The sequence below is a fragment of the Podarcis melisellensis genome, assembly GCF_964234715.1.
Source record: "Podarcis melisellensis genome assembly, chromosome: 4".
NCBI classification, from domain to species: Eukaryota; Metazoa; Chordata; class Lepidosauria; order Squamata; family Lacertidae; genus Podarcis; species Podarcis melisellensis.
The window spans coordinates 23,025,166-23,048,985 of NC_138531.1; the positions used below are offsets into that span (position 1 = coordinate 23,025,166).

At 44.3% G+C, this 23,820-nt stretch overlaps 1 protein-coding gene and 1 long non-coding RNA gene across 2 annotated transcripts in view; one reads left to right on the forward strand and one right to left on the reverse strand.

The window, feature by feature from the left end:
* Positions 1 to 15,754, forward strand: part of ITGBL1 (integrin subunit beta like 1) — a 131,374-nt gene extending 115,620 nt beyond the window's left edge. The window contains exons 8-11 of the mRNA XM_081908225.1: positions 3,170 to 3,286; positions 7,458 to 7,604; positions 12,236 to 12,349; positions 15,436 to 15,754. Of these exons, the coding sequence (XP_081764351.1) occupies positions 3,170 to 3,286; positions 7,458 to 7,604; positions 12,236 to 12,349; positions 15,436 to 15,527 (470 nt within the window). The 3' untranslated portion in view covers positions 15,528 to 15,754. The remainder of the gene's footprint in view (positions 1 to 3,169; positions 3,287 to 7,457; positions 7,605 to 12,235; positions 12,350 to 15,435) is intronic.
* Positions 15,755 to 19,332: 3,578 nt separating this feature from the next.
* On the reverse strand, positions 19,333 to 23,162 carry LOC309368358. The gene is made up of 2 exons (XR_014167727.1): positions 21,744 to 23,162; positions 19,333 to 21,581 (listed from the first exon to the last, which is right to left on the reverse strand). It is a non-coding gene; the product is annotated as an uncharacterized lncRNA (long non-coding RNA).
* Positions 23,163 to 23,820: the final 658 nt, after the last annotated feature.

Consider the following 23,820-nt stretch of genomic DNA (forward strand, 5'->3'; position numbering starts at 1 on the left):
TCACAAGTCAGAATTGTCGTTTTAAGGACTTAAGCTGTGGATTTAAGGCTGTGTGGAGATAAACTTTCGAACCAAAGCATGTTTTAAGAAGAGCGTGGAATGTATAAGTGCTTTGGAATGACGCAGTTAAAAATGCCGTCGCCATATTGGGAAGTTCTGTCGGAGGACTTAAGTCTGAGAGGAGAAATAGAGATATAGAGCTGTTTTTATATTGTGGGTGAAACTCCTCAGTGGGACTTAAGAATGACAGTTCTGTAATTAATGATGGAAAGAGCGCTGTTATCTATGAAGGTGATGATATATGGAAATCATCTCGATTTGAGGATTGGAAGAACAGAAAATTCACACAGGATTATTATTGGTGTTTATCGACTTAAGGAGACTATCAGAAGAGATCATAAAGAAAAAAGAGAAAATATATGAACAAGATGTGATGTGGAAACAGCAAGATAAGACTGGATAGAATTATGAACTCTGTTTGGACTGATTTGGATTGATTTGGACATTAACGCAGTAGCAAGAAGATGATCAGAATCCCCCTTCGGATCTTGAAATGTGGGTCCCCCCAACAAAATTTAAAATTCGGCTTTGTAATTCGGAATTTATGTGATGTGATTTAATTTGATTTGATTGGCCGGTTAATAAACATTATTTTTTTTTTAAAAAACACAAAGTTGTGATCACAAGACACACTTGTGGGGGTGTGTGTGGAAGGTATTATAAAGAAAGCACTGGTTTCTGACACAGTATGTGAGGGAGAAGAGACTAGTGTGTATATATGGACCTGTAATTTAGCCATGGTTTTTATTTATTACTTCTTTTCCGAATCTTTTGGAATCATCCAGACTAACGTGTATTAGATGCAATGTTGGAATAAGTGCATGGTAGAATATACATTCTACAGTTGATGTCATCCATAGAATATGGGAATGTATTGGCTGGTTGACTTGTAAGCTCTTTGGAAGAATTTCTGGCACCTTTCTGTGGGGTGCTTTCTCTCTGAGGCAGTACAGTCTAAGCTGCGTCCTCTCCTCTCCTTCCTCTCCTCTCCTTCCTTGGAGGCTTATAAGCAGAGGTTGGGTGGCCATTTGCCATGGGTGCTTTAGCTGAGATTCCTGCATTACAGGAGGTTGGGGGGCCCTGGTGAAGCGGTGTGGGGAAACAGGACTGGTAGATGATAAACACAAGAAGCACCTTGCTGGATCAGACCAGAGGCCCATTGAGTCTGGTATCCTGTGGCCAACCAGATGCTTCTTCTGGGTAGCCCACAAGCAGGGTACGAACATGACAGCACTGTCCCCACTTGCAGGAACTTGTGTTCAGGATGCATACTGATTCCCTTGCCTTCAGTCTAAAGTGGCACAGCCAATTCTGTGATCTAAGGGCAACTTGGTGAAGCTAATTTCGCAGGTCTGAGTCCAGACACTGCCTGCTTCGGAGACAATATGGGAACCCTATGTAACCCTACCTTGACTTCCATGAAAAACATAAGAAAAGCCATCCCGGATCAGAAAGAACAAAAGAAAAGCCAAAGGCCCATTTAGCCCAGTACTATGTTCTCACTAGGGATGCGGGTGGCGCTGTGGGTTAAACTACAGAGCCTAGGACTTGCCGATTAGAAGGTCGGCGGTTTGAATCCCCACGACAGGGTGAGCTCCTGTTGCTCGGTCTCTGCTTCTGCCAACCTAGCAGTTCAAAAGCACGTCAAAGTGCAAGTAGATAAATAGGTACTGCTCCAGCGGAAAGGTAAACGGCGTTTCCATGCCCTGCTCTTGTTCGGCAGAAGCGGCTTAGTCAAGCTGGCCGCATGACCCGGAAGCTGTATGCCGGCTCTCTCGGCCAATAAAGCAAGATGAGCGCCGCAACCCCAGAGTCGGCCACAACTGGACCTAATGGTCAGGGGTCCCTTTACCTTTACCTATGTTCGCACTGATGCCTGTGGGAATCCGGCAAACAGGACCTTTGTGCAACAGCACTCTCCCCAGCTGCAGCTCCTAGTAACTGGTACCCAAGGGCACCCTGCTTCTTACAGTGAACATAGACCATTTCATTTCACTTTTAATTTGTATACTGCCTTTCTATATTACTGTACACAAGGCTGTTGACAAGCTGAAAAAACAACAAAAGTCAGCAAAGCTCACACACCTAACAACAGTATGATCCAATACAAAAAAATAGGTTTGAAATAAATAACTCATGTCAAACAATATATTCAATAAACCATTTGAATATAATAGTAAACAATAAAATTAAATATCAGCAAATAATAATGAAACAGTTTGCACTTATCAGTTACAATAAAGAATTGTTAAACTCAGGAAAAGATAATGGCAAATTGCAATGTGTAAAATATCACAAAACATACAAACCCATGTTAAAGGATCCGATTGATAAACAAGGACACACTATCTATATCTATATCCTGAACTCCTCTGTTTTCTCCCCAGCTGCTTCTGCTATTCTCAAGGTCATGGTCTGGGAAAGGCTCCCAGGGGCTGGAGGGTGGGGCAAGGCAGGTGGAAAAAGCCATTGCCTGATTGATGGATAGCACAAAGTCTCTCTCCCGTCCATAGCCACTGATGCTAGTGGCCATTGATTGTCTTATACGCCATGCATTTGTCAAATCTGCTTTTGCCTCCTGTGAGAGTGAATTCCATAGTTTAACCATGTTCTGCATGAAGAAGTACTTTCTTCTTCACTGTTGACTACACATTTATGAAGAAATGGCAGTGTGGACTGAGTTCATAAGACTCTAGGCTTCCAGATGTCCTTCAGTGGTATAGAAAGAAGCCATGAGATGTGTGTACCATGACACCTTCCTAACATGGAAGGCCCATACCTCAATGGTTGAGCACCTGCTTTGGATGTGGGAGGTTCTATGTCTAATCCTGGGCATCTTCTAATCCAGGTAGCTCATGATAGACCCTGGAGACCACTGCCAGTGGATGATATACTGGCCAAAAGGGCAGCCAGCCAGAGCTTTTCAAGGTAGCTCCCTTTATTCCTAATAGAGGTAGGAGCCTTGATGTAGCAGTCTTTCTAGAATTTCTCCTTTTGAATATATTGCATTTGTATTTCAATACGATCTTTATATTTATTTGCTGCTTCCTTAATGACCCAATGCAGCTCTGATTGTTGCATGCGACTGATGGAGTGCTTATTCTTACAGGGAAATGCGAATGTGGCCAGTGCACTTGTTTCCCTCCAGGAGAGTCCAAAATATATGGCAAAATCTGCGAGTGTGACGATCGGCAATGTGAAGACATAGATGGCGTCGTCTGCAGTGGTATGTTATTAAATTAAAGCAAGGTGCCCAACATAATGCACACTCTTCATACTCTTTATCAGATCAGACTCCTGATGAAACCATTTCCTGCAAGTCTGCTGTCCAGCAGCCCCAAAGTACATGTTATGTAAGGAGAATACTGGGAACAAATATACGGCTCTGGAGCAGATCAAAGAGCAACCCACCGCAGTCCAGAATTGCCATATAATTGGTTTTAAAGGATCCTGATGGGTTCTTAAATTGACATGTAGAAGAAAATGAGGAGGAGTGGCTCAAGGAACCGTAGGCTGAATAAGGTTGCTTCAGTTGACCTGTTCATTTGAACATTCATCCTGATTTGTTTGCGGGGAAGTTAGACAGCATTGCACCATCACAGCAAGCATTACCTCACACTTTCCACTGCCTTTCTCTGTCACTTTCCTCGCTACAAAAAGTCTCTCTCTTTTGGCAAAGTGAGTTTGTGTGTAAGAGTTCCAAATCAACTCGCACAACCTAAATTTGCTATTGGTAGCGTTAGCATTAAAACAGAAATGCATATATTGCATAACTCTAAATCAGGGCAGTGTTTCAGATTTGCAGTATGGATTTTTGCAGATGGAAATAGGCACAGAAATGAAGGTAGGAGTCAAGGGCCAATACCCTTTTCACTGGTGTACACTGGGTTCATGTTGCTCTTGGAAAACATTTACCACCAGTTTACCACCTGCCAGATTTGCTTTGTTAAAATGCCTGCTTGACGCTTTGCGTCAACTTAGAAAGTTGTGCTGCTTGCCAAGGAAGTTCTGCTGTGCAAGGCTGAAGTTGTCTCCTGGTTCCCATGGAGATTCACGAGATAAGGTATTGCACAGCTTATTTTAAGGCACAGGGCAGAGAAACTTCATTTTCTTATTCAGTGTGTGCATGCCACTCTGCATTGCTACATTGGGAACCAACTTCAGTCTCATTTTTGCTGCAAAGGACAGAAGCCTTAGGCCCCCCTGAGAAAGCAGAAAGTGTTACAGCTGAAGGGACCTCGGAGAAAGGCAGGGATTTTGCCTGGAGATTAGATGCCTACTGAAATGAGAGAGGGAAAAGTGAATGGCAATGCAGGTGATCTGAATAAGAATGGTCACCTGCCCTCTCTGACTAGCAGAGATTGATGAATAGCTTTCTTTTCTGACTCTAGGCCCAAGTAGGTATAAGGAGAAGAATGTGATAGATGAGGGAGTAAGCAGCCGTGATCTTACATGTTTATTATAGCGACTTGAAAATGCAGCTGCCTGTCATCTGAAGAAGAAAGGAACGAGCTTTCTCAGCAAGACCTGTGGCCCAGTGCTTTAGCCTTCTGCTCAGAGAAGTCAAAAGGGGAGATGTCCTAAATAGTCTGTTCCATTCCCTTAAAATAATGCCATTGATTACAATGGAGCTTATTTCCAAGTAAATGTGCTTAGGATTGCAGACTTCAGTGCACAGGTCATCCTTCTCCTTGGAGTATTGAACATGTTTAGAATATTGTAACGCTTTCAAATGTGAGCTGTTTCAAAAGGAAATCTGTGCAACATCCAAATCCCAAAGAATAAAAACATTCTGGGTGGGGAGTTTGCCATGATGAAAAATAAAATAGAACTACTAAATCATGTTATTCATCATTTAAATTTCACTTTCAGTGCTTAATGCATTTAACAATTATTTTTATTGCGATGCTCACAAGAGCCCACTGAGGGTGGGTCTGTTATCTCCATTCTGTACTCTTGGATAACTGAAGCTGAGAGAGTAAAAACTGTGTGTAGCCAGCAAATCAATGAGACAAAATTTGAATCATATTTCATAGGTTTAAGGGTAGTGAAACAATTATCACTAAATAGGGCTTTGAATTTTCACTAAATTTGGCATGGTCATGGAGAGAGGGTGAAACAGTGAAGCTTAAGGGTAAGAATCATAAGAGGGAAAGGAGTTTGCACACACTTTCCTCAGTAAATGATACCTTCTGATAAATAGGTTGTATGATTAATAATAATAGTAATAATAATTTGTTTGTTTGTTTGTTTATACATACCCCGCCCATCTGGCTGGGTTTCCCCACCCACTCTGGGCAGCTCCCAACAGAATTAAAAGCACAATAAAACATCAAACATTAAAAAACCTCCCTAAACAGGGCTGCCTTCAGATGTCTTCTATAAGTCAGATAGTTGTTTATTTCCTTGACATCTGGTGGGAGGGCATTCCATAGGGCAGGCACCACTACCAAGAAGGCCCTCTGACTGGTTCTCTGTAACATCACTTCTCGCAGTGAGGGAACTGCCAGAAGGCCCTCAGAGCTAGACCTCAGTGTCCGGGCAGAACAATGGGGGTGGAGATGCTCCTTCAGGTATACTGGGCTGAGGCCATTTTTGCTGTAGTCCCTCTCTTCCACATTGAACCCTGCTAACATTGCTAAATGAGACACTTTTGCTAACTAAGGGTTGTGTGCACTCCCTCATCTTTCCAATCTGTACAATATTTGTCCGTGAAATATAGTTATAGATACAGCTATGGTGGATCAGATTGTGTGTGGGGACCTGATTTATGGATTGATTATCATGGTTACCCCTGGAGCAATTACATATTGGAGACTGCAACCAATTATAAACCAGTGCCCGCTTTAAATATCCATGTAGGCTTACATATTCATTTGCAAACAGGTTCCTGTTTATGTATGCAGATGCATGTTTGCGAAGGTGAGTGTAGAAGGAGATCCAGTTTGCCCACCGTAAAGTACGCAGCATGCCATAGTTATTGAGTGCTTAACTTTGTGTGAAGAACAATCAATAAGTGGACTGGAAAGGGTAACGTGACTCGACTCCACAAGTTGTTCTTCAGGCTGCTGTGTACACAAATAAGAACAGCTCAAAGACCTTCTAGACATATAAACATGGAAATTAGCAAAGTCCCTTTCCTGCTGTTCACAAAGGGCTGAAGGACTGGTTCACATTGCACTCAGCAAGGCCTCTTCTTTGTGCACAGCAGTGCTCAAAGTATGGAACAGTGCATTTCCAAATACTCGGGGATACAGTGTGTGCACATGTGAGGGAGCAGCAGGCCAATCCATTTCCCTGGGGCAGGCCCACCATAAGAGGTCTGGTGTAGGCAGATGCCCACCAGGTGTGTCTTCTTCAGTTACAAAGTCACAGCGATTGATGTGATTGCACATGCTGAATTTTGCCCAGCCTGGGAACTCTGAAAAGTACAGAAGGCATTTTCCAAGTCGAGTGTGGCAAAGTGAGCTTTTTGCACAGCATTCCAACACATTTTTTTTTTATCTGGCGTAAGCCCTGCCTTGGGGATGGAAACTCTGGCCGTTGCACTGTGTACTATTGGCATGGCATTGTCTGACAAGGAGGGATGTTGTTTGGACTCAGGGCTGTGCTTGCCACAAAACCTTCTTGCGTGGCTCATTTCCCTGTGCCCCAACCAGGCTTTGGTCATAGAGATTTAGCAGGTGAAGCTTCTCCTTTGTTGACAAGGTGAACGGGAATCCATCGCAGCCTGTTCTGACCCCATGCCGGTTCTGTTACTGCCATAAGGCAGAGTGAGGTGGCTGCCTCAGAAAGCAATTGCTGGGTGTGTGAGAGGAAGGCAGTGGTGGCAGTTCCTGTTATCTATCTGTGAATATATTTTTTTATGTGCCTTTCACAAATAGTTGAAAATAAATCCTTTCACTTGTCAGGCTGGCAACATTTGAACAAGTATCATTTGCAAACTCCTCCAGACAGTGTCCGCATGAAGTCCTCTCTCCTTTGCAGTCAAGATGGAACTAACATAACCAAGCAATTCCCAAATGCTAACTGCCAACTGCCAACTGCCACCTCCTTCCCCTAATACCATCTATTCTTTGTGAAATACATTCCCAGTGAAATACTGTTTCCACAGCCATTCTTTTTGAGCTTCCCTCATCCATTCCCCCTTTGTTGGAAGCTATGAGTCCTATGTGACCTGCCCTGTGCCCCATAACCTAGCCTGCCACCCTCAGGTGTGGTGGAGAGTAGTGCCTCATTGCCAGTGCTGAAGTAAAATCCAAGTACCTGGCTGGTCAGCTTCAGGAGGAAGTTGCAATCTTGCTCACCCTGGGCAGCAAAATGTCCTATGCAGAACCCGTACCTCATAATAAACTTAAAATACAAACTTCTCCCTGCCTTGCCATCTCTCCTTCTAGGTCACGGCATGTGTTCCTGTGGTCGATGCATTTGCAAGGATGGATGGTTTGGGAAGTTGTGTCAGCACCCAAGGAAGTGCAACATGACGGAAAGCGAGAGCAGAAGTTTCTGCGAATCGGCGGACGGCATATTGTGCTCAGGGAAGGGTAAGTGCGGGGAAACAGAGTGCCACGGTGTATGGGCATGCTCTGGGAGATTAAAAAAAGCACAGCCTGCAGGTTATAAATTGTAGCACTCAACTTTCATAGCCCCCTCGCTGTTTGACAGCTTTTCAAAATGATTTTACAATACAGAGAACTCTTGTCATGAGGTTCTCCGTTTTGTATTTAGAAACTTTCCTTTCAGGCATTGTTTACCAACAGCGTGTGGTCCCATTTGCAGGTATAGTTGTGGGTGTATGTATCTATATGAGGCCATTGTGTATGAGGGATTATATCTTGGCATGATGTTCCAAGTGTTGCCAGCAGGTGTGTGAGCACGTTTGCTAAACTTGTCTGGAGTGGGAAGAGAGTCTTTCTCTTTTCTTTTGGACTGCCGATTCCTTTCATATCCATCAAAGTCTGAGGGGGTTCCTTCATTTCAGAGGTTTTATACCTTGTTAGATTGCCATTCGTTTTCGGTTGCAAACTGTATTATGGCTGCTTCTTCGAACCTATGAAATTTGTACCAAATGCAGACATTTTAAGAAAAGACTAGCTCAGTGGTGACTGAAGCCCTCTGGGTTGGAAAGAGAGTTAAATAATCTTCTAAAATTGTGTAGGATGTGATTCTTTGGTTCTTGTTTTATTTATTTTTTTTTAAAAAAACAACAACAAACCTCTGTCTCTCAGGATTCATCTACATGTATTTAGTATCTCGCTTTTCTAATACTGCAAATGGCCTTTTCAAATGCCAGGTGCGCTGCCCATGACAGCACTTTCTTAATTTCCCGTTTGCCAATGTGGGACACTTTCAAGTTCATGATCAAGTCATCGCCTGCCTTTGTCACAGTGAGCAGAATGTCTGTGTCCCACTACTCTGGTTTTCAGCAAAAAATCAGGTTCTGCGCATGGGCTAGGATGCAGATTGCTGCTGAGAGGCTCATATAAAGGGCTGACACTTGTCCCGTGGGATGTTTGCCACCACTGTGGCAGCTGGGCCCCATCGTGCTATGTTGAAAACTTGAAAAACCTAGCACAGTGGCCTCCTCCTTGAGTTCCTTGCTTCTAGCCATGGTGAGCAGAGGACCCATATGGCTGCTACCATCATCACAAGGCGGGGATGGAGGGACATGGCTCTCACAGGGATACTGGTTCTGAGCATTGGTCAATGTAGAACGTAGCTGAGAGAGATATTGCTGCACTGCAGGGTTCGCCTGATGTTGTCTGGAGCCAGGAATGCAGAAACCTTTGGCCCTTTGGATGTTTCTGGACCCCAGCCCTTATCATCCCTGGCCATTGGCCATGCTAGCTGGAAAATGATGGAGGTTGGAGTCCCACAGCACTTGAAAATCCATAGGACCTCCATCCCTGGTGTACAGAAGTGTGATGGGTTCTTCTGGTAAGGTGGAACAGTAATTGTAAATGAAACTTCCACAGAGCCAAGACTGAGCCACCATCTTTAAATCAGAGTTCTGCTTAGCTACTGTGTATTCAGCTGAGCAAATGAAAATAGAAAGTAAGGAAATTCCCCTCTTAGGCAAAATGCTGAATGAGGAAAAACTGCACAAGTTCTTCATTATAATAGTAATAATTTATTATTTATACCCCGCTTCCAAAAAAATATTAAAATACAATAGTCTGTTAAACATTGAAAGCTTCCCTAAACAGAGCTGCCTTCAGATGTCTTCTAAAAGTCTGGTAGTTGTTTTTCTCTTTGACATCTGGTGGGAGGGCATTCCACAGGGCAGGTGCCACTACCAAGAGGGAACTGCCAGAAGGCCCTCAGAGCTGGACCTCAGCGTCCGGGCTGAATGATGGGGGTGGAGAAGCTCCATCAGGTATACTGGACTGAGTCTGTTTAGGTCTTTAAAGGTCAGCACCAACACTTTGAATTGTGCTCGGAAACGTACTGGGGGGCAATGTAGATCTTTCAAGACCAGTGTTATGTGGTCTCTGCAGCTGCTCCCAGTCACCAGTTCAGCTTCTGCATTCTGGATTAGTTGTAGTTTCCAGGTCACCTTCAAAGGTAGCCCCATATAGAGCGCATTGCAGTAGTCCAAGCGAGAGATAACTAGAGCATGCACCTCTCTGGCGAGACAGTCTGTGGGCAGAGTCTCAGCCTGTGTACCAGATGGAGCTGATAAGCCCTGGACACAGATCTGACCTGCGCCTCCATGGACAGCTGTGCGTCCAAAATGACTCCCAGGCTGCACACCTTTTTCACATTGAACATTGTTTTCACATTCCACTCCAGCAGTGGAATGCTTGTGTGTATGTGTTTTGTGGCGGAGAATTAGGCAGTTTTAGGTCTACATTAAATTATTTTTCCTCTCTGGGTTTAATTGCAAACTATTTGTCATTGCAGAATATATACGGTACTAGTATACTTAACTACTTGCTTGTAGAACTCAGCGTGAAAGAGAAAGGGGGAAAGAATAGAATTTGGTGGGTTTGCCTTTCATTCGCTTTGGCTTCTTGTCTTCCTTCTTACCTGTCTCAATAGGCAACAGGCATCATGGAATATAGGGTAGTAAACACACTACAGAGGTTGTGGGGTTCATCTCTCAACAGCCCCAACCAGGATGGCCAACAATCAAGGATGATGGGAGCTGTGGAAAAAGCCACTTTAGCTGCAGTATCCTGCACCTTGTATGCACTGCAATTAAACAAAGGAAGTTTGATGGTTAGCTACCTGGGGAAACAATATGATGCCTTTTTTCAGAGTATGAAAGCCTGATGCTAGGCTGCTGTTCTTAACCCAACTAATCCTTCACTGGCTCGCTCTTAGCGCAGAAGAGGACACGCACCTTATTCTAAGAAATGATTAGCCTTTAAGGCCATTTTATTACATTTGTTCTAGGGCGGTTGTTATGGTACCATATCGAGCAATTATACGCTGGTGAGCATGTCTGAAGATCAAGCTGTTAATGGAGCTTTGCATTTTGTGCAAAACACTTTTCTTAAAAAATAATAATGAAATCTTAAAACATCTGGCAGCTACAGGCTCAGCTTAATTTCTGGCTGCGTTTCCAGGTTTCTGCCTGAAAGATTTATTTTTGAAGAATTTATTTCAACAGCTGATTCTTCACATTAGCGTTGCCGGCACCGCCAGCTGCGATTCCTGGTGGTGGAGCATTGTGGTTGAAAAGACACATTGTCCACACACAAAAACACAACTCGGTATGCCAGTGAAATTGATGGCGGAACAGGGACACAGGCCCAGTCTGGCCGAGCCTAAACTCATCAGAGGAAGAAAGTGCCAGTAGCCCCTGAGATTCCTGCATTGCAGGGCGTTGGACAGATGACCTCAGGATCCCTTCCAGTTCTATGATTCTAAGATCCAACCCCTGGATGCAAGGACAGATCTTCTGGATAAATAATAATCCAGCAACCTTCACCTTGGGACGCAGGTGGCGCTTTGGGTTAAGCCACAGAGCCTTGGGCTTGCCGATCAGAAGGTCAGCGGTTCAAACCCCTGTGACGGGGTGAGCTCCCATTGCTCAGTCCCAGCTCCTGCCAACCTAGCAGTTCGAAAGCACATCAAAGTGCAAGTAGATAAATAGGTACCGCTCTGGCGGGAAAGTAAACGGCGTTTCCATGCGCGGCTCTGGTTCGCCAGAAGCGGCTTAGTCATGCTGGCCACATGACCCGGAAGCTCCCTCGGCCAATAAAGCAAGATGAGCACCGCAATCCCAGAGTCGGTCACGACTGGACCTAATGGTCAGGGATCCCTTTACCTATACCTTTTAACCATCACCTTATGGAACAGGGAAGACTTGAAAGGCCAAAAGAGGGTTGCAACTGCTCCTACTTAAGCCAGCACACACAATCTAGCCAAAATTAAACTCCGCCACAACTCCCATTCATTCCAGAGAGAGAGAGAATTGATTCATTTTCCCCACTGAAATCAGTAGGTCTTGAAAGTGTTTCTTTTTGTAGTGGGATTGTGCTCAGTTTTATACGTCATGGGGTTAGTTAGACATCCCTCGTGGACACAAGTGCTCGAGTTTTCCTGTTCCCTGCTGTTTGAGTGGGGCACCCAATATGACCCGTGGGGTGGAGAAACAAAAGCCTTTTGCTTAGAAAGGAAAGCAGGTCGTGTTTGTGGCATGCTCTGCTTCCTCCACAGCCAGCAGATAATAAACGACTGTGTAGTTTATTCTTCCTATTTCATTGTTGTTGTTATTGTTGTTTTTAAAAATCCCTGATTGGATTTAGTGGCTTCAGTGCCCTCAAGGAATATCTCTCCTGTCCCTTCTTGCCTTGTTACCTTAGCCAAATTAATTAATTAATAAATCACACACTGCTTTGTCCCACTGGGAAACAGTAGCCTTGATTTTAGAGCTTTGGCAGAAAGCGAAAGCATCTACCTCTTCACAGTAACTCCTGATTAAAACAAAATGGAAGGAGGTGGAGGAGCTATGGAGAGAAATCACTACAGGGCCTTATAGAAAACTCTTCAAGTCAAAGCACACCTCTATAGCATTCTTCTCTTCAATGGGCTTTTATCTTGATTATCTCCTTGTAGACAATTGCTTATTAATAGGCACTGATTGTGCGCCCAAGATGTTTCAGGACCGACAGGTAAAGCGCCACTGTTCTGTAAGTGCTAGTAATGATTTTTTGTGTGCTTTCAGGTTCTTGTCACTGCGGAAAGTGCATCTGTTCGCCCCAGGAATGGTACATCACAGGGGAATTCTGCGAATGCGACGACAGAGACTGTGACAAACACGATGGCCTTGTTTGCACAGGTGTGGCACAATCGCCCTGCCAACTCCTCTCTTTAAGCACGTAGGATAGCAGAGACTGAAAGAGTTTATCTGGTGCGCCAGCCTCTGCCACCCAAAATGGTGCAATTGTTCACCCAACACCCATTGCTCACCCACCAACATATGCACTTTTGACCACACTGTGCTTATAAGCTGAGAGGCAAAGCAACCCAGTAGGGTTGCTTACAAAGCTCATAGTTCCAAATGAACAGGAGGAAACCTCTTTCCTGGTTTGGGAAGGTCAAGAAGACAGCTAGATAGCTCATTTGGTTAGAGCATGGCACCAATAAGGCCAAGGTTACAGGTTTGATCCCCATATGGGACTACTGCATATTCCTTCATTGCAGGCAGTTGGATTAGATGATCCTAAGGGTCCCTTCCAACTCTTAAGATTATACAAGAAATCTGCCAATTTTGTTTTTTCTGTGTTTCTCTCTGTTTTTGAATCTGAAGTTCAGTTTGCCACATTTCAGCATCAGTTCATAATATATATGGATATCTATATCTATAATGAAAACTGGTTGGCAATTTAGTGTACTTTTTCCCTAATATTACATATCATTTTGCCTAACATACACATTTTCGCAAGCTATTTCCCCTAACATCTTCCCCGCATTATTTTCAGCGATATGTGCTGAACACCCTCCTAGGGCTTGTTGTTAGAAAACTGTCTCTGACAGCAAGGGAGGGGAGTTTGTTTGATGACAGGCACACCTCTTAAAGAAACAGGCCACACACACTATAGCTACATCCTGTTTCCCATGCTCTCAAAACACAGTATTTTGTCACTTAATAAAATATGACCTTTTTTGGGGGGGGGGAGCAATCCGTGGTGACAGTGAGAAGCAAATCTGTACAAAAGTTTGTTGAAAGCTCTATGTAGCTGGAGTGCTGGAGGGCACATTTCCCATCCCATAATGCTCTTTTTAATAGCTGAAGCTGACTTATCCTGATGGATAGCAGAGCTCCTGCACTGCTGCTGAAGATGTGATATTGCACTGAAACTGCTATATTGGGATTAACCTTAGTTTAGTGCTTTGAAAGAAAGCTACATTTTTCATCTTGGGAAAAGGCTGGGGGAAACACCCTTTAATTTCTCTGACTGACTTGCCCAGTTATTGGAGAATACATAACGCAATATGAAATGTACTTCTCTAGTTGAGTTCCCTGCATTTCAAGGGGTCCCTCCCAGCTCCGCAATTCCATGATTCTAGAACATCAGGGAAGCACGTGTGTGTTTACTGGACAGTGGCAGAACAGCACATTTTAGCCAACAGCCATGCATCTTGCAGTCTGGCCTGATGTCTGGATGCTTTCCATGAGGATGTCAAGGAGCCTGACAACTTTTCTCCTGACATGATGGCTGGCAATTAAAGGCCTGCCCATCTGTCTTCTGCCCAAGAAGCGCAGACAGCGAATGCCAAATAGGCAACAGTAGCTATCAAGAGACAAGGTAGGAGGGGGATGTCTAGTGACATTAGACCTCTCCTTTTTTTGCCAGGAACATACGTACTTTGGAGGACAAACGCTCTGTTGCTGCAACAGGTTTTGACCTTGAAACGGCAGGCGAATGTAGGGAACAAACAGCTAAAGAAAGACTTAAAGTACTTGCTTTTGATAATCTAACCCAGGGATATGGAAAGGTGATTGGACTCCAATTCCTATCAGCCCCAGCCAGCAATTAAGGGTGATAGGATCTGTGACTCAACAACATCTGGAAGGCCACAGGTTCCCCATCCCTGATTTACCTTGACATATGCAATCTCTTCATGGAGGCTCAAATGGCACTTTGAGATGCCCTTGTGGTGCCAAAGACTTCAAGGTATTATTTTTTAAAAACATATAGCAGGGAACTCTGCAATCAGATGACCTGCTCCAGGTGCTAATAGTTCTGCTCCCCTTTCTTACGGTTCTTTGCTGGACTGACCTCTAAATAGAAGATGTCTTCAAATGTCAAGTAGGACCAGTTCATTTTTTTGGTAAAGGAAAAAACGAGGTGTTGATAGAAGCACTGCAGGCGTCAGCACAAAATGGCTGCCACAGGCAGCAAAGAGAGAGAGAGAGAAACAAAAGCCCTGAGTTGGACACATGGCCACCCTAGGTAGTTGGTAGCAAATTGGACACGAAAGTTTCTGTAAGATGGAATAGTTAAAGCATAGTTCACAGGTGCAGAGGAAGGAGACAGTGTTCAGGAGCATGAATTACGTCTGTGAATGGCAGGCATGAGTTTGGGGGCAAGGACTCCATCCCAAAGGGACACAGGTGGTGGTGTGGGTTAAACCACAGAGCCTAGGACTTGCCGATCAGAAGGTTGGCGGTTCGAATCCTGACGACAGGGTGAGCTCCTGTTGCTCGGTCCCTGCTCCTGCCAACCTAGCAGTTCGAAAGCACATCAAAGTGCAAGTAGATAAGTAGGTACGGGAAAGTAAACGGCGTTTCCGTGTGCTGCTCTGGTTCACCAGAAGCAGCTTAGTCATGCTGGCCACATGACCTGGAAGCTTTACACTGGCTCCTTCGCGCAATAAAGCAAGATGAGCACTGCAACCCCAGAGCCGGTCACAACTGGACCTAATGCTCAGGGGTCCCTTTACCTTTACCTTTACTCCATCCCAAACCTGACTTTTGAGTCCTGAATTCTGCTAATGTTTTATTCTGCTAGTATTATACACACTTGGTTGCCTTGAAAGAAGCATGCCAGTAAAGGGATCTGGATTTGGATAAAGCATAGCTAAAGCGTCTCTAGAGGATCAAAAGATGAAGATGCCCATTTTCTTTTGTACCTTGAACTGCAGCACAAAGGCTGGAGCTAAGCAGCACAGAGGCAGCTGGCTGTAAACTCTGATGGTTTAATTGTAACCTTCAGTGTCTTCTTGATGGCAAACTGTTTAGCTTGCTTTTTTTTTGGTGACGACTTAATCAAATTGCAAAGCGAGTTCTGTCCAGCAAGAGAAAATATGTACAGGGGGAAATAAAGCTGTTTGATGGTTTGCGACGTTTGCAGAGCAACACATGTTTAATGAAGTACATTTCAATTATGGATAATTATAGCCTGTGTTGTTTTGTTCCAGGAAATGGTATATGTAGCTGTGGAAACTGTGAGTGCTGGGAAGGTTGGACTGGAAATGCTTGCGAAATCTGGCTTGGGACAGAATACTCCTAATGCTGCCATGGAACACTGAAGACTGAAGGTTTTTTGGGTCTGGTGCTTGTTTATTTTAACTTAGGCTGCTAGAATACTTAAATGCAAGACAAACCTTAAGACAAGCAAATCCACCACTAGATATAAGTGAGCCCAGCAGCATATTTCCAGGTGTGTGTGCATGGGGGCGGGGGGGGGAATCCAATAAACAACACCAGGTTTTGATCCTTCTCTCGGTGCAGTCAGTGGGAATATCACAGAAGAACACAGTACAGCCTGTTAGAGTGCCACAAATAATCTTCGCTGGAAATTGCACAGACAAGACACATTATATAATGTAGTTGGGCTACTGAATTTCAGCTTCATTGTGTAATAAGAACTATCTGCATGAAAACGCTGGTTCAGAAATATGTAAAAATTCAAAATTAGAGGGGGAGGTCCCTTTGATCCTGGCCTTTTCTCTCTTGCACACACAGACACACACTCACTCAGCTACACACACCCTCTCTGCTTCGTGTCGCCCTACTCACCACCCCTTTCCACAGGTCTCTAGTAAGTGTAGGGAAGAGATGGAATGGAAAGGAGGCACATGAGGAAATTTCTCCCTCCATGAAGGTTTTGCTTTTTTTCTTAAAGGGTGAGCTGAAACTACTTACCTTGTTTGATTTTAAACAGTGCCAGAAAATGACTTCCTACACCAGTGATTTTAGGTCCATGTTGAAAGCACGTTTGCATTGTTTCATTTCTGTTACCCAGTGCTGTTTTCCCTCCCTCTCCCCCCTTTCTTTCCATCATTTGCTCCCACTGCTCACAATCTTACTGGCTGCTATGAGCCACATCACACAGCTAAGGATGTCACTGCACGTCCTTTGGGGACACTCATGACACTGGGGACACCCATGAACAAAATCAGAGGTGTTGCTGCAGCCAGCTGGAGTTGATGGTAGTGTGGTTAAATTAGGCCAAAGTCTGTGAGAGTGAAGGATGAGGAGGAGGAGAAGGAAAAGAGAGGCTACCAGGAGCACCAAGCAGGACTGGAACAATGCAGATGTTTGCCAAAATGCGTATTTTTAAGTAATCTTTTTATTGGCAATCAGATGTGCTGCTATTGTGTAGAACACCCCAAGTGTCTAGTACTGTGTGAATGAATCGTAAAGCCTCCCTGAATTAGTAATGAATTAGTAAAAGTAATTCAGCAGTACATTCAGTGGTACCTCGGGTTACGTACTTAATTAGTTCCGGAGGTCTGTTCCGGAGGTCTGTTCTTAACCTGAAACTGTTCTTAACTTGAAGCACCACTTTAGCTAATGGGGCCTCCCACCGCCATGCTGCCGGAGCACAATTTCTGTTTGCACCCTGAAGCAAAGTTCTTAACCCGAGGTAATATTTCTGAGTTAGCCGAGTTTGTAACCTGAAGTGTCTGTAACCCGAGGTACCACTGTATAGGCCTTGATTTGGCTCTTCTCACTCACCAATGCCATCAGGGACCTGGAAAGAAAAAAGGCAGCGGTGTGCCAGGGATATGGTAAGCCAGAGCACAAAAAGCACCTCATTCACACAGAGAAACTTACTAGTAGGGGTGACCTCAAGGTTGGTTGCTGTTTCATGGTCGCTGATCCACAGGACTAACTGAATAGCTGAAATAGGATGAAAGGCGATTCAGCCCCGTTTCCCACTAGGTATAAGCAGGATTTTTTTATATGCAAAAAAGGTGCTGGGACTGCCCCCTGTGCCTTCCTTCCTCCCTCCCTTCCCCCTGCACTCCCTTCTCGCTTATCTCTCCCATCCACAGGCTGGCAGCCATGCTGCCCCCACTGTCCCTGGGTGCCAGGGCAATGGGGAGGCCCCTCCATCCCGTCCATGTGCTTCCCCACCACCTCCTGCTAGAGCAGCAAGAATGAGGAGAAAGAACGGGTGCCTCAGCAGCCTGTGGGTAGGCCCCGGCGTCTCTGGGAAACTGGGAGGAGCAATGGCACGGCCATGTCAGGGTTGGGTTCGTCTGTGAAGGAGAAGGTTCATTGGTTTGGGAGTTGGTTCATGCCAGGGCCTAGCGCCAGGAGTTGTTGTTTGGGGGCTCTGGAAAAAAAGGTGGAGGAACTGTGCTCTGACACGCTGCGGCTGGGGGGGGGGAGGGGAAGCTGAGTTTGAGAGGGTTGTGGTAGAGGTTGGGAGTGACTGAAGCAGCAAGAAATTGTGGGCAGAACTGATTTGGCAACTGCCTTAGTGCCAGCCCTTGTCACTTGGCTATGTACTTAGCAGTCTACAATGGGGAATCTGTCCCTCTAATTTCAGCAGTTGGAGCAAGCCTGAGAGCACAGTGCCATGCGCCTGCACATTTGATTTCTTCACTGAGATGCTGTGGGAAGCCTGGGGGGGGGGGCTGTGCAAGTTTGCCAAGCCACAGCTTAGATTTTGGCAAAGTGCCAGTTGTATGTACAGATTTGTAGCTCCCAAGCGATCTGTATTGTGGACTCCAAATGCATAAAGAAGGACTGGGAATTTTATTTTCTGTTAGGGACTGCATGGCTAAAGCCTCTCTCTGCCTCTCTCTGGTCTTTCCCACTCCCTGGGCTCCTGGGGGTCAGGTCACTCTTGCCCATGGTCTGATCACTTGCATGGGGCTTCCCCCTTTCCATCCTGTCATCTGCTTTGGCTCTCGCCCCCTCCAGTTGTTTCCCTCCCATCCTCATTATCTTCCCTCCACGCTCTCCCCGCCCATGTAAAATCAGGCTGCAGACTCCCCATCCCAGCTGAGAGAACCTCTCAACAGCCCTGGAACATTGTGTGCCCATCAGATCTCTTGCAGGCTGAATAAATCAATATACTGTCATGAGTGTCTTGCCATCTAGAGGATAATGGCCAAGGCAGGCTTCTTGGGGATTTCCTCTTGCTCTTAGGACTTGCCGAAAAGGTAACTAAGTGGATTTTAATTACAAGAATGCAATACTTGCTAGTAAGCTTAACTGCAATCCTGAAGGGGAGATTTGAAGCCCAGCATGTGTTTGTGCTGCAGAGCTATTATAGCGAAGCCTCCTGACCCTCTTTGTCCCCTAGGTGGCTTGGTGCATGAGTGTGTGGATTACAAGTCTTGTGTAGAAGCAGACCTATCACTTTATGTCTCTTGGCTCTGTTGATCACATGAAGATACCCTGAACTGCACAGCAAGCCTTAAGCGTCAGCCATATATTGTGGCTGCTCCCTTGTCTTAGCAGTCCCAGGCAGGCAGCAAAAATAGCTTTGACTAATACCCAGTCCTGAGTGCTCTGCTGGTGTTGTTTGGCTTAACAGTCACAAGTTCTGCAAAACTGCTTTCCATCAGCATATGGAGGGCATCTTGTTGGCTTTCCTGGCTTTGCTATTCTGTGCAGATAACCCTGTTGTGTTACATTAGCAATACAGTACTTGCTGCCTGGTCGCTGAAAAGAAAACTGATTCCACTTTGGGAATGTGTGTTACATGCACCTGGCATTAACTACTATAATCAGACCTAGTATTCACCCAGCCTTACCATTTTAAAAATAGAAAGAATGAAACTGAAGGTTTGCCAGAGGAAGGGCAGTTCATCCAGGTTTGGCAGGGCCCTGGGCAAAGTTGTCTTCTAGTGGTAGAGCACTAGGCCAGAAAAAAGAAAAGGGGAATGCAGGGCATATAGGGCAGATATATCATTGGGGAGCCCAGCCTTAGCCTCTCCAGCTACCCAAACCTGATGCCAGCCCTGAGTTCATCTGTTCAGTGTGATTGTGTAGAGAGTCAAAGGCGTTTAGAACAGGACAGCACAGAAAATTGAAATTGTGGATTTAGAACAATAAATACAAATAGCTCAGTCTTAGGAACAATTTTTTAATTTTATTTTTAGTGGTGAAATGCTGCTCAGTGTGGAGTTCACATTGAATTATGGAAAAAGAAATGCACAGCTCTCGGGGAGTTCCCTGCTTTATTTACATAGAATCACTTTTTGTACATGGAGAAATTGGCAGCCCTTTGGTTCCTCAGAGAGAAAAAATTACATACATTTTCTTTTCTTTTTTTAAAAAAAGAATGCTTACATTTTGTGTTAAAGGATGGCAAAAGCAAATTTGCTAAGATGTTTGGGGAGACCTTTGTATCCAGATATAAAAGTTTAATATATTATTTTGTTGCAACAACTTGGATGTCTATATTCAGCTTTTGGGTTGACCCATAATGCAGAAATGAGGAAAGACCATTGCAAAATATATATTCTTAATTACTGTAAAAACTTGAATTTATTTTTGTAGAACGAGCAGGTACTGTTTAAAGAGAAAGCCGCTACCTTAAAGAAATGGCTGAAGTGTGAGATGTTTATAGGAAGCTAGTATTACCTGGGTATGAACAATTCCCTCCCCCCACAACACACACACACGGAGAAAACCCTTCATGCGATTCCATTTCTTGTCTCCTTTAAAAGCAAAAGACGCACCTCTTATCAGAGCCTGTACTCAGTGACCTCTAAATGTCTGTGCATAATTTATTAAACAGGAGTTATGTGCATGCATAATCAGGCAGATACTCCTCAGCGCTGTTCTATGCCATCTTTAAACTCCAAATAGTGCTCTTCCAAAAATATATTGATACAGTATTAGCTGAAGATTCCAGTGAGGCGATAATTCATAATTATGGTTTGCTGCTTTGACTAGAGACGTCTATAAAACTATGTTTATATTTTAGACATGTGATTTTTGTGACCCTAGAGCAACTGCAATGGCCATCTAATGCTGGGCTTTATTTATGTAGGAAGGTATTGGCTGGCACATCCACAGTCCAATTAATATGGGGCATAGTTGCGGCTTCCCTGTGCCTGGATCTAAGCCACATTGGTTATAGTTGAATGATAGCATTGCACAGTCAATGCTGATCTGTATAACAAATTGCTAAATGGGCACTTAGCTTAAAAGGGGCTCAAAATAAATGTTATTCCTGACTGACAACTTTGATACGTTTGCCCCAGATCAAAATTCAGCCATATGCATTGGATTTTGATTCTTGTTGATAAAAGGAAATGCTCTTTGCGCGTAAGTTGGGCTCCATTGTGCATACAGAGTTCCATGCAAGGGTTGGAGCCATCAGATTGCAGCCACATTTACTTGTAGGTGTGTGCAAACTGTAAACGGCCTTGAGCTAGGAAACATGCCACCAATCAAACTGGACACCGTACTGTGCTTTCTCTCTCTCTAGCTTTTAATGTATTAGCTCCAAGGTCTAAAATACTTACAGAGGCAGAACAGTAATGGGGGAGTCTGAACTTTGAGCATAAAAAGTACGGAAACTGAAACCCAGTGTATTATCTCCTTTTGAAGGGCAGCTCCATTAAATTCAAAGAGGAGAACCTCCATTCAGATGCACTGTATCAATGGGCAGATAGGAATATTTTGGGATACGTTTTTTCTTCTTCTTGCTGCTTATGTAAACTGTGCCTACCACCAGTTTATATTGCACAAGCTGATTTCATCAGATGACTGGTGTGAACTAGGGGGCTGGTAAATAATTGCATACATAGAGGCCATTTGCTCCCTTCACACCTTCAACTCACATATTAACCACCTTCTCAGTGTAATGCATGCATTGTGCATGTAGGTGCACATAGGAACAACCCAATTAGTTCCTAATGTGTTCCAGCAGCATTCTTCTGTATTTGCTTCTTTAACATCCTGACACTATGGTTAGTCAGCTGTAGCTAAGAGCAGAAATTGTGTTTCCACTGGTAGAAATAACTTCTAGAAAGGCAGGAGAGAAGTCAAGGCTGGCTGTATAAATTCTTAGGATGTGTTGGGTTTCCGACTCACAGTGGTATTTAGACCTCTATGTAGCTGCCTTTAGGCTGTCCTTTGCACTACTATAGTTCTTACCATTGCTAGCAACAATTGTGAGGCTTGATTATGTAAATTGGGGGTTGCCAACCTTTTTTGGATGGGTGGGCATATTTCAAATTTTTCGGGAGTGTTGGTCACACCAGTTCCAAAATAGCTGCTGTAACACAAAATGCTGCGTAGAGTATGGAATAACACAAAATTAGAGAGACAGCCACCACCAGCAAGTGGCTGGAAAGTCAGCTATGGCCTGCTGGTCCTGATTGTGGAAATCCTACAATATGTATTTTTCACATGTGCACACACACACTCACAGGCTATTGCAATCAAATAGCAACAGGAAGCCCTCAGTACCAGAGGAAATGGCCATACCGCACTCACTTGCATTTCACAGAAATCGCTTGGACGTTACCTGCATGTTTTACCCCATAACTTTCTTTCTAGGAGGGCTAGAAACCCTTTTCCCTGTGAAAGCTCAGTCTGGGGTCCCGGTCCATGGGCACCAGAGGAAGCGTTCATGGATGTCATGGCATGGCATGGCTGCTGGGCTGGCGACCCCTGATGTAAACAATCTGATATTACTAACCAGATAACTGATAATACTAACCAAAAATGGCACTCTTAACCCGTTGGTTTCAGTGGGCTTTGGCATGCTTTCCTATAGAACTCTACTGCATGTGTATCATGACTACTAATGCTATCCTTTATGTCATTACAGAGACTTCTTAGCCATTTACAGGGTAACATGAAAAGCAGGAGTGTTCCCATCCCACACAAGTATGAGAGTGAACTTTTCTTAACCCCTAGCAGTTATTGCTACCCCACCCTGCTTAAGACGGTGAAATAACATGGGCTGTAGCTGTGCAATGTGTGATGCATTAAATAAATGAAGGGGGTGACCTTTAGCAGTCGGGAGCAAACAAACCAAAGTGGCAAGCCATCAAAATGAGTTCCCTACAATGGAGAATTTTGTAAACATTCGAGGAATTAGCGAGTCCACCCACCAAAATTGCTCTAAAAGAAGAACAATTATGACTTGGAAAAACTTCAGGATAGACTAGTTGCAATATCTTATTGAAACATTGTGCATTTTTGTGGTTTGCCCCTTCAGTTGCTGCTCTTCACCAACTTTTGCACATTTCTGATTTAAGAGGAAGCATAGTGAAGTGGGGAAAAATGAAATAATGCCTCTGATAACCATATACCATCTCAACCTCATATCGTGGAGCCATTTGTCCAGTGGGAACAAAATAGTTGTAATTTTTGATCACTTTTCTGAGAATGTACTTTACTACAGTTAATTAAGCTATAAGATTTCATCTTGGATGTCATTCACTTGCCTGCATAGACAGTTCACCTAAGAGAAGGGAAGGTGCTGCCTGGCTTTTATGCCTCACTGGCTGCTCGGGCAGCTGGCCAGCCAGTGCTCTTTCAGCCATTGAGGACACCCCCCAGAGCAGGCCTCTCATTGGCCAATTTAAAGTGCAGGAGCTGGCAGGAACCCCCAGGCGGCCAGGGCAATTCCCCAATGGCCACCTGGCCATGTGCATTTTTGGCTATCCAAGGGATTGCGACCGAGCACCAGGATCCGCAACAGCCACCTACCTGGAGGAAGGGGTAAGCATCTATTTTCATTCCCTTTTTCCGAGAATGTATTTTACTACAGTTAATTAGGCTGTAAGATTTCATCTTGGGTGTCATACACTTGCCTGCATAGCCTGTTCACTATGTGTGCCATAATGAGGATTGTCGTTGGCTATATGATTGAGTGGCATACATACAGAAATATAAACTAAGCTGGCTTGTTGCTTTTATATACTGCCCACTTCAATCTGCAAGTGACACTTCCCTTGACATCTAAGATTCAACGTATAGTTTTGTAACCCAACATATAATTTTGAACCCAACGAAAATGTTCAGGGATAATTAGTGGTACAGTCTTTCCGAGATGGTGCCACTTGAAAGCACAGGTGGAACATTGCAAGTGCAAATGCTTTTCTCATGAGAATTCCCCCAGGAAATATGTATTCAAGAAATGTGTCTCAATCCAGTGCAAACAGGTCTTATAAATTCACCCCCCCAAAGTTTGAAGGTGGGTGTGTTCCTGTTCCTCTTCACGTGGTTCAGAAAGGATGTGACTTATAATTTGTGGACAACCATGGTCCACTTCAGGGAAGGATGTGCCCAAGCAGGCTGTATTCAAGTTGTTAGTATGAAAATAATTATCACTTGCTGAATTTCTGCATATGCAGCAGAAATATAGCAAAATAATCTGATAGGGTCAAGAGATAATCAGGGCCAAAATGACGGTATTTTTCCATATCCTACCTTGTCTGTTTAAAGACTAAGAGCCAAACGCCACACAGAGCAGGAGACTTTTCCTGCTGTCTCTTTCATAACTTAAAAAGTAGCTGGAGGTGGGTGGGGCCTAGAGGGAAAGCATGGGAAGAAAGGGTTTAGCATCCACTACTCCTGCACCGCTGCTCTGG